Raw genomic sequence first — 11055 nt, forward strand, 5'->3', positions numbered from 1 at the left:
GTGTTGTGGTGGGGTGGTGGGCCCCCCGGCCGCAAGCCCTTTGTGTGCAGCCCTTGGCCTGGCTGCCTGCGAGCCAGCCTCCCCCCTGCCCGCGGCTCCGTGCAGGCCGTCACCGGCTGAGCTGTGTGAACATCTTTCAGCCCTGGGGTTGCTATCGGCTGCAATGACTTGAATATTCGCTGTCCTCCCCTGCTGGTTCATCACTTTGCCTGTTTCCCAGAAGCTGAAGTGGCACATTTCTGTACAGGCACCTATAAAACCATGGGGAATTAAAAGAACGAGTGGAGTTCCCAAGCCTTCTCCTCCATCCAGCTCGTGCGTTTGGATGCTCGGCTTCAGCACCAGCAAAGGGGAGACGGAAGATTTATACGGAACACGCAGCCAGAGCCGGCAAGAAGGCGGCTGCAGAGTTTTTCCAGTAAATTTGCTGCTGTTACATAAAACAATGTCATATTCCTTCTGCTCATCCCGTCAGGTTTGCTCAGAGAAGGGATAGCTGACTGACGAGCAGATGTTGGAGAGAGAGTTTTGCTCAATGAATACCTAAAAATAACCGCCGAGCTGCCTCTCTTTAAAGTACTTTTCCATGTAGTCCCTGAAGCACAGGCCAAGGTTGGAAAGTGTTTGCAGGAGGTTAAGTGCTAAGTTTTCTCCAGCCCAGAGTGGGTTTAGAGACAGGCAGGAGAGGTGGCTGATCCACCCATCCTTCTTGTCCGGCTGAGAGCGAGGTGAAGCAAAGGCAGCTGTGATAATATTCCAGCCTCTTTCCATCTCCGAGCCAGTGTGGTGGCTGCCCACACTGTCCTGCAGCCCATCCGGCGGTTTGGACCGGCACCATTTGGGCTGTAAAAATGCTGTTCTCTAGAGCAGGTGAGCGCTGTGCTGCTGCTACACACGAAGAATAAGCACCAGAACAAGTTGAGACTCTGAATGGACGAGGCAAACCGGAGCATGCCCGTTCCCAGGCAGGCAGGACTCCCAACACTTATTCAACCACCAGTCTACAGCTAGCGCCGAGTGTCAGGCACTGGGGTCGCACTGGGGACCACCCGAAGTGTAAAATAAAGTCCTGCAGGAACACAACCCTGTAACTCAAAAGGCCAGAAGCAGCCAGCTCCAAAACAGAAAAACGAGGTGTGCACAGGCAGGCTGGGAAAGACAGCTACAAACGGCGTGCTGGGGAGCACACACGTGTGGTTTATATGTCCTCAGTGACCCAGCGAGCTTGCTGCAGAGGTTCCGCCAGCCTGGCATCCACAGAGGAGAGACCGGTCCTACAAAGAGGCCAGCAGCTCCTCAGCTGCGGCCCTCTGAAGGAGAAGTGCGTTGCTGCCAAGAAGGTTTTACGATGCTTTGCTCTGAGGCGGAACAAGAAAGTGGTTTTTCTCCATCTCTGAGCACGAGTCGGGCTAATGCCATCCCGACCACGTGAAAACTTGTCCCGGCAGCTCTGCACAACAGCCTCAGCTTGAGACGCTAAGGTGCAATGAGGCCATTTTCCACATGGCATTCAGGGCTGTTCTGGCACCAAAGCAAAGCTTAGGTGTAATCCAGTCAACATTATTAAAAAATAAATTCAAACTGAAATTACTTGGCAAAGAGCAAAAGACAGCCCTGGAAGTTGGCTGGTCTTTCCAACCTCCCACCTCCAAAGTACTCAAATACGGAGCCTTTCTTTGATCTCCCAATTCCCTCACTGCTCCTGTCCAAGCTCTGTCACTTCTCCCTCTAACACCTCCTTCAGTTAAGCCTTGTCTTCCTAATCCGTGCTCTGGCCCGGATCCTGCTCACTTCCCAAAACCCCCTGCTCTCTGCAGCCCTCCTGCGTCCTGTTCTTCCCCCTGTGCTCCCCAACCACACGTCACAGCTCAAACCACCTCCTTGCCCCGCTGTGCTCACCAAGGTTCCTGCCTTGACCGAGCACCTCAGCTGCTCTGCCAGTGTCTCCGGTGTGACATCACAGACAGACCCCGTGCCCTCCTGCATCCTCCCAGGGTGGAGATGGCCACACGGTGCTTCACAGGATGGTGAGGGAGCAGCGCTGCCTGCCAGTAAGGCTGGCTATTGCTTCCGTTACAAAAGCCAAGTTTTCCATAGCTGATTGTTTTTCTAAGCTCTAACTGTTAAGCCTGAAATTGCTATCGCTGGCTATTTCCTTAAGGCTAAATTCTTTCTTCTTTCTTTCCCCCTTGGCGATAATTCAGAATAATGATCCATCCGCCCCTGATAATGCAGTCCAGGAAAAACTCTGCATTTTCGCCCTAATAAAAATCACCATCAAACTGTTTCAGCAAGCAGCAGTTGGTCCTTCATACTCCAAGCAAGGGCACAGCAGCAGCAGTCGTCCGGGCAGTTGGGCTTTGCTCTGATGGGGAATCCCCCTCCAAGGAGGCTGCTACACGCAGGTCTTGGCTTGTGCAGGTAATTTTCATTCTGGTGCTGGCTGGCTTATAAGCTCTTGACTTGGCAGGACTAGTGCCATGGGTATTATGAATAATAACATGTGTAATAATACAGTAGCAGGTAGTGGAAATACATCCTAAAGCAGAAGAGAGCAACTGGAGGGCTCTTCATCACCTAGCAGGGGCTACGGCCCTCTGATGATAACCACACGTCTTACGGTGCCTCCCTGGTACGAGGATTTGTTGTCCATTATAGCTTAGCAACAACAGTGTAACTCCACGCTGCTAAACCCAGTGCTAAGTCAGGCTCAGCCTTCGCCACCCAGCCAAGACTCCTCTGTCACCCTCTCCAAAACGTCACATCACTGCTGTTTGTCCTGACACCCTAAAATAAAGAGCAAGGGGAACGGGGTGGGGGGTGTCACCACGGTCAACAGCACTTCTGCATCTCATCAGCTGTCGTCTGGTGTCTACTTGTGCTTCTGTTCAACTGCTCCAGCAGCACTGGGAGGAGCTCGAGCTAGGCCACACTCCCCATCCCCATCCCCCTCCCTCTCCTCTTCTGCATGAGCAGAAACAGTCAGGTCAGGCGATGCCGGAATGCCGGGATGAGGGAGCTGTCTCCAAGCCTTCTCCAGGCAAACGGATTGCTCTGATTAAACTGGGCACAACGAGGCCCTCTCCAGCCAGGGCCAGCCCATCTCTCCGCAGATGAGAATGCCCATTTCAGTCCTCCTCCTTCTTTACGAGAGGCAGCTGAATCATTTCCTGGTGCTCTACCTGAAGATTTATCCCCTCAATACCCTTTTGCATTATGCAGAGCAAAGAAAGAGCCTCCGAGACCTCTTTTGTATGTGGGACATCTCGTTAGGTGCTGTTCATTCCCTGTCACTGACCCACACCCACCCGTACCTCCTGAGAATCTGATTTGGCACGAGCATGGTGACATGGCTGTGAAATGCAAGTTAAGGTTTATTTAGATTTTCAACAGAAAAGCGCAAAGGCAGGAAAAGAAACAGCATGTGGAGAAGTTCCTGCAGTTCTCCCCTTCATCAGAGCAAAGCCCTCTGCCTGAAATAGCACAGTGAAATTAAGCTCGTTTGTTTCCAAACTGAAATCCCGAGTCTCTTCCATCTTTGAGAAGCGTCACGGATGCTTTTTGGACGGCTCCTGTCCCTTGTCAATACAACAGTAGCGAGTATGAAGGGAGGACGACTTTCTTCTAAGCAGCATCCACCAGGGGCTTCACCACATTGGCTCGGCAAAGGCTGGGCACAGGCTCGCTAAATCCTAAACGTTTGCAGGCTCGAGCTGAAAGCCTCAGACTTTGATTTTAGTGCTAACAACCTTCTGCCTCTTAGCAGCAGTAAATGCTTTACACGTAACGCCCAAGCTGTCCTGCAACGCTCTCCCTGCGTTCCCCTTCCTGAACACCCAGCACCACGCACACTCATGGCACTACTTCCATACGCTGCAGGACACAACGGGGTTGTAGAGGTTAATTAACAAAGAACCACCAAGCTGGGGATGCGGGGGCCAGTCACCAAGGTTCATTTGCTTGTTGGTTCCCCCACATTTTGTTCTCAGGCTTCTCACCATAAGAAAAGGCAAATGGGGGCCACACTGAGCCAGGGGAAATTGTGAGCCCAGTTTGACAGACCCAGATGAAATGGGTAACCGATAGGTTCAATCACAACCTCATTTCCTCTATCGCGAGTTCAAAAGATGGCAATGGGTTTTAATTCAGGGGACTGCTTGGAGGACCACAAGCTCAGTATTTTTAGTCGAAGAGGTATGGAATAAAGGTCAGAAAATTGTACTTTCAGTTAATCCAAACTAAAGGTAATTATCAGATCCAGCAGCAGATGCTCAGCAGTATCAATACTTATTGACAGACGCTGCTCCTCTGTCAGACACAGTACTCAAACACACTTTATCTTTTTTCCTCACCACCCAAGAAAAAACCCAGTCCTCAGCTCTCAGCAGCCCACCCCACGTCCTGCTGCAGCACCCTGGCGTCACAACCCCCACGTACCTCACAAATGTCCTTGAGGTGCTTGATGTAGTGGCGCTCCGTGCTCATGATTTCGTTGATGACGTTGGCTCTCATCTGGTCTCGGTTCTGCACGGTCCTGCCAAGACAGAGGCAGTCGGCGCTTGGATCCAAATGGCCATTCTGCACATCGCTGGTTCCCTCCTCCACTCCATCTTCTTGGTTCACCCATAGCTGCCAGGAGAAGAGGGGACAGCAACAGCTTTATCCATAACAGCATCAGGAAGCCAGCAAGTAAAGCAGGCTGGCTCTTGGGTCGAGCAACTGGGAGAACTGGATCGACTTCCTCCTCACTGCAATGGCGATGCTCTTGCCAGTGATACACCGTGGTGTCCACAACAGCTCATGGCCCAGACAGTCCATTTTTACACTGGTGCAACCAGCTCCAGATGGTTGCCCACACACTGCCAAGCTCTGCTCGTAAGCAAAGGGATTTCAAGTGTTGACAGTTTTGATCCCAAATATAAAACAGTCACGCGAAAGGGTAACTGGACTGTTGGATGCTGCCGAGTGCTCTGAACCAAGAGGTACGTACGTAAAACAGAGCAACCAAAAGCAAACGGCCGTTACTAGTGTGGAGTAGTGCCACACTGCAGCAGCTGGGGACGCCACCCTCCCTCTGGGAGGAGGGATAAGCCCTTCACCGGTGACTGATTTAAGAAGGTCAAGATACCAGACGTTCCTGAACCAGACGTTCAGGAAGCTGAACGAACGTGAACACCAGCCCAGGCTATCCGGGGGGTGGCACTGGGTTTCTGTAAAGCTCCCAGGCCAGGGCTGGTGAACGAGCATTGATTTCCATTTCACAGCAGCTTTCTTCATCATTTCACATGAAGAGCCCTTCTCGCTCAGGCGAACGCCCCATCTCAGCATCCCGAGATTGTGATCCCGAAACCGTGCCGAGATCAGACTGGCTGAACACAGCTCCTGCAATCCGGGGGGATGCTGAGGGCAGCTTCGGCAGGGTGCCGAGCAAGCCCTGGGAATAGATACTCTCCATTGGTATAAAAAAGCAAAAAAGCAATAAAAAAGGATCACTGCATTCTCAGCACACTGAATTTTCTTCCCATCAGCCAATCAAAACCATACACTGAACTTGTAAACCAAACGGTAACGCTGCTTCAAGTCTCCATCGCTTCGAACAAGCCTCTGCTCTGCACAACATACGGATCAAGCACCTCCTTTGTTACCTTTCCCCCCAAATAAAACCTCCTTAGGATAACTGGGATCACCTGGAGTTGGGCTCGTCGTTCGAGCAACGACCAGCATCGTTCGTAAACAAACACTCGGTAAAGCTGACTCCAGGCAGAAACCCTGCTGTGGTGCTCAGCTCACCCAAGGGGTGACGTGCACCACCCGTCTTTTCTCCCCAGCATTTACAGCCCCAAACGCTGGAGACTTTCAAGCATGAAAAGCATAGGTTTATCTCCCTATAAACCATGAAACGTTCCTCACAGCAGAGCAGCGTGTGGAAACCAAACCGCGTCGTTAACCTGACCTCCCAGACTGAGTTTCAGTGTTAATAGTTTTTACTGCTTTCCCATTATTCAGCTTAAATTTGGTTTTAAATGGTTTGTAAAGAGCTGTGTTCCAGTAAATTGCTGAAGTAAAAAACCCTAAACCTGCCCACCCTCCATCCTGGCTTCCTTAACCAATATCATGTTTTGCTAAACCACTACTTAGAGCTCCCACCTTCTGTCACCCTGCAGTGACTTTTAAAGGCTGAGAAGCGAGATGTTGGAAGAAAACCCGTCTCTCCTCTAGCAGAGCGTTAATGATGCCGCAATCCGAGGGGACACAACCCCCAAAGCAATAGGAAGCTGGACAGTTCCCCCTGCTCTCCCCCGTGCCCTGCGTGTGGGAGCTCCCAGGGACCTCACACGAGGGTGCGCAGGGCAGCAGTGACAACACGTCCTCTTTGCTGGCACTGGAGCAGGACCCGCTGGGGACACCAACCCTGTGCTGAGCGTTGCAGAGAGCTGCTGTCCCCAGGCTGTGCTCACGCCAGGCACTGCCCAGGGCAAGACATCCAGTGCAGACCATTTGCCTGAACAGGCGAGGGGCAGAGCCAGGGTGGATCCTGGGGCTCTGCCCACGCCATCTCCTTCCTGTCCCAGGAGGTGAAAGAAACCCTCCTGCCACCTCAGCGCTGCTGCCATCGCCTGAAGGAGCCATCCTGGAAGAACAAAGCTGCACACCTTTCCTCAAGACATCATGGCCGAGAGGTGACTCAACGTCTTGTGTGACAGAACAGAAGCGAAACCCAGCGAATATGGCTGTCAGCCCTCGTTTCGGATGTCCTGAGGAACCGCGGGGGCAAGGTCCACGTCCAGGCACAGCATGGCCGTGTGGTCCTGGGGCACTGGCAGCATCCAGGGTGGCTCGGCTGTGGTCAAAGCAGGGCTGGTCCTGCGGGCGAGCAGCCCTGGCTGCTGCAGAAGCGCAGTACAGTGACGCCAGCCAGGTCCAGCTCTGCCCACCCTTCCCCGGGGGGCGCTTCTCCACAGCATCCGCCGCACAGAGGGACTAGGTCACGTTGTCTCCCGGTTGTGGGGCTGCACATGGATCTCTGAAAGGGGTTTTGGTAGGATTTCCATCAGCACTGGGAGGCCCCCAAAAAACAACCCCAAAGCCAGTTAGAAAACACGCCTCTTCCCAGCAAACCCCCCTCTCTGCTCTGGAGGAGGTTTCAGTCACACTGAGACAGAGCAACGCTTCATGGACACGAACAGTGTCCAGTGAAAAATCAAAGTCGGAAGAAAAAGGGCTGGATCTGGAAAGGATGGAATTGCATGGGGAGTCCTGTGAGGAATTAATTCTCCTGACACCTTCATTAGTGTTCCAGACCAAATACATGTTGAAAATCAAGCAGGACCAACATAGGTTATTAAACCCTGTTTGCTGAAGTTTAAAATATCTTCCCATCCTACCTTCCTGCTGCTCGGAAAAGGTATTTTGCAGCTCTCCCAAACCCAGCTGGAGCAGCTGGTTACTAGGGTTCACCACACTCCTGCTGGTTTGGCCACAGAGGATTGTTTCAAAGCGCTACCTCCTGGAGTCAAGTGATCATGAGGAAGATTTCCATTTTCATTTTAAAAATAAAGCAGGAAAGATCTAATCGTAATGGGGTGGGGGCAGCTTGAAGGCATGACTCCTAAAGGCTTTGAAACTCTAAGGCAAATACAAGCTTTTGTGATTTCCGAAAACCTCTGAATTTGGTCTGCCTTTTGCGCACTGCAGGAGCGCTCCCTGCTTCCACATCTGGGAATCTCAGCAGTCCTGCTTTTTTCCGTAATGACATTCTTGCTCCTTCCTGCTAGGATTCCTCCTCCCAAAAGGAGAAAAATGACAGTTCTAGTCTGGGTGACGTCTGCTGTATGTTCACAGGAAATGCAACAACTTTATCAGCAGCAAAGGAAGCTGAACCTGTCTTCCACCCTCCTGCCCGTCCTCAGCTGCTGAAAGGATTCATCCCACTGCGCTCTTCAAACGCTCCTGCTTTCTGCCTTGACCTCTAACATTGTCTGTGATTCAGTCAAGGATCATTCCTCCAGGGGATCGTCTGAAGCCTGGATCACGACTCACAGAGGGTGAGGTCCGTTGGCAGCTCTGCCGCTGACCTTGGGCCAATCGCTTGAACAGGTGGAGGCTTTCCTCAGCTCTGAACTGGGAGAATCGACCTCACCAGAGACATTTTTCATGAACATTCTTGAAGTTGACAGACTTTACGTGGAAGCAGAGGGCATGAAAAAGCTCGTGCATGCTTTGAAATATGAACTTAAACGCATCATGTGGGCTGGCTGCTCTCTTGTACTCACTCATGAGCAGCAGTCTGCCTAGACGGACCTTCGGGCTGGTGTGGTGGGGTTGGGCTTCAGCTCTCGAACCCTCTTGTGCCCATGCTGGGCTGCGCTGGGGCACGGGAAGGCTGCACTTCAAGTGTTAATTGTGTCCTCTGACCCACCACCACCCCCACCAGGCCAGATCCTCTCTGCTCCGCTGACCTGCTCGCTCAAACCGCAACGATGGCGTGCTGTGGGCCACAGGGAGGTGCAAGAGGCAAACGGGGGGTGACGCTGCTTTTCCCCCATAACTTACTGGATGTCGTATTGAGTTGGTTTGGCCCATGCTGCAGAGGTTCCTGGTTTAGCCCAGTCCGTGGTCACCTGCAGGCAGGGTGCTCACTACCTTTCGGACACACGTGACTCTGCCAAAAACACTCTCCTGCGTTCGTGAGATGTTCGACCTCAGCGCCTGCAGATGGCAGTTGAGATGTCACTAATGGAAAAAGGGCTCTCCCTTCCCCAGCTTTTCCAACGTACGCTGGACACAATGTACCAACCTCCCAGTGCAAATTATCTTTTTTGTAAAAGAAACTTCAAAACTCCAGTTTTCTCCCCGTTTCACCTCATCCCCCCAGCCTTCGCTGCTCAGGATGGGTGGCTGCCAGCCCTGTGAAGCTCCTGTGGGGCTCTCCACAGGGCAGAGATGGCACTTCGGTTCTCTGGCAGCTCTGCCGCTTGCTTGGATTTCCAGAAGTCTCTCAGCTCCCTTCCCATCCTCCTCAGAAATTAGGGGCTGTGGCTTGGCACAGAGAGGGGTTTGGGATACCAGACTAAATCACTGCACCCAGTGCCACCCTTTTGTTCCTTAAAGAATAAATAATAACAGCTGTTCAGCAATCACCAATAACAAAGCACCTTCAGAGCCTTTTTAAACACCTCTGCAATGCAAAAAATCCGGGCTCTGAAATAGCACGGCACTGTGTGGGTGTCCCCAGACTGTTCAGAAGGTCGGTCCAGCATGCCAAACAGCAAAGCTTGCCCTGAGACCCACTTCAAACGCTTTGTATTAAGATTTAATTAAAAGAAACCAACAAAAACTCCGGGGAGAAGGGACTCCAAGCTGCATAATGCTAGTCCAAAGTGCTGTTTCTCAATGCAAGGCCACCCTGCACGTGGAGAAGAACGGGCTTATCATGAGGCTCACAGTCCTATTTCAAAATTCAAGCCTAATTAAGAAGTCACGACCGGCTCCTGCATAACGTAATGATTTGCAGATAAAAGTAAACCAGTCAAATAACCCCCTGTTCTGCCTAAGGACGCAGTTCTGGGAGCCAGAGAGAGCTGATCAGTTCATTGGGCTAGCTAATATTAGCCGTGATTTATATGGAATCTGTAGGAATGCGATTTATCAATTTGCAGCTCTATACCCAAACGGCACATAAAATCACCAGGTGGCACCGTTCCAACGCCAGCTGACCCGCCATTATTGCATATTGAGGCTGCTGAATGCAGGCACTGGGTACAGAGGCCATTTTCCCGGAAAAGGCACCAAGGGCCGATAGCCTCACAGTGACCAGAACGGGCGATAAAGTCAACACTTTACCAGCCATCCGGGTTATTAATCTCCTTCACTGGATGGTCACAAGGATGAAACTAGCAGATAAAGTGCATCCTGGGGTGGCAGGCTGATGATACAGGCAGATTCCTCCAGAGAGCTGCACCGTTCCACCAGGTCTCTGCCCACCAGTGACTCTGTAAGAAACGCCAGTGCGGGCAGCCCAACCTTCACCAAAGCCCTGGTGCCAGGCTGGTGTGATGGTGTCATTGGTCCGACAACAACTGCAAGGCAGCAGAGGAGACTCCGAGAACCTTCAGCAATAAGCTGCAGCCCAGATCTCAGGGGTGTTTTGCCCACCTCGCCACGCTGCCCTGCTCGGCAGAGCCTTCCCCGGGCGCAGGCTTTGCCCCCTCTCTCTTCTCCCCGAAGCTGGTGGTTAGCTGCTGCCGTGCCCTTGTTTTCAGCCACCTAGCTGTATTATAGTCATGCTCCGTTGGACTCTGTGCTGGATTAGAAAGATCACTTGCTTATTTGCAATCAAGTCGGGCTCATGCTGCAGAGCTTTGCATAAGTAAAGCCTCCTCAGTCTCCTCGAGCCATTCCAGTGATCTGGGCACAGCCTCTCTCTGCCCCCAGGCAGAGCCTAGCACAGCCTAGCCTGGGCTCTACAGATGCCCAGAGGCAGATGCTTCTCCCTTCCCTTCCCTCAGAGAGGAGGTGAGGACCTGGCCGGTGGCAGGAGGCACCGCGATGCTCTCTGTGCTCCAGCAGTGCCCCGCCAGCCCCAGCCTCGCTGTCCTTCTGCGGGCAGGCTGCAGGCACAGGGCGAGTGGGACTGCAGCTGGGATGCTGTTTGCTGGGAAACACAGACCACCTTCTCCCTGTATCCTCTTCCAGGACAAGGGATAGGACACATGGAGGACATGTAAGGAAAGGCAGTGAAGCAAGTCGTTTTTCCTTCCTGTGGTCCTACCACTATTTTCTCCCACAGGCTGAATTTTTCCCTCTGTAATCTGGCTCTAGGCTCAGCGTCCTTCACTTCCCTCCAGTTCACAGGCCCTTTGACACCTTCTCGTTCCTTCCTGCCACTCCCCAGCTTTAGTAAACCCACTTCCAGCTCTTCCTGTCCCCTCTAAAGGTCTCTGTTCCCAGCCTCCAAAGTTCCCTTGTACAGGGAAGGGCCCAAGGGTGGCATTTGAACCTTTGGGGACCTGACGGATGCTGAGCTGAGTGGCCTGAGCTGCCACCACAGCGGCA

At 52.4% G+C, this 11055-nt stretch overlaps 1 protein-coding gene across 1 annotated transcript in view; it reads right to left on the reverse strand.

The window, feature by feature from the left end:
* ARHGEF9 (Cdc42 guanine nucleotide exchange factor (GEF) 9) overlaps positions 1-4626 on the reverse strand; it is a 48843-nt gene extending 44217 nt beyond the window's left edge. Inside the window, exon 1 of the mRNA XM_010143094.1 lies at positions 4438-4626. Within this exon, the coding sequence (XP_010141396.1) occupies positions 4438-4512 (75 nt within the window). The 5' untranslated portion in view covers positions 4513-4626. The remainder of the gene's footprint in view (positions 1-4437) is intronic.
* Positions 4627-11055: the final 6429 nt, after the last annotated feature.

This window comes from Buceros rhinoceros, unplaced genomic scaffold, assembly GCF_000710305.1.
Source record: "Buceros rhinoceros silvestris isolate BGI_N320 unplaced genomic scaffold, ASM71030v1 scaffold1059, whole genome shotgun sequence".
NCBI lineage: Eukaryota > Metazoa > Chordata > Aves > Bucerotiformes > Bucerotidae > Buceros > Buceros rhinoceros.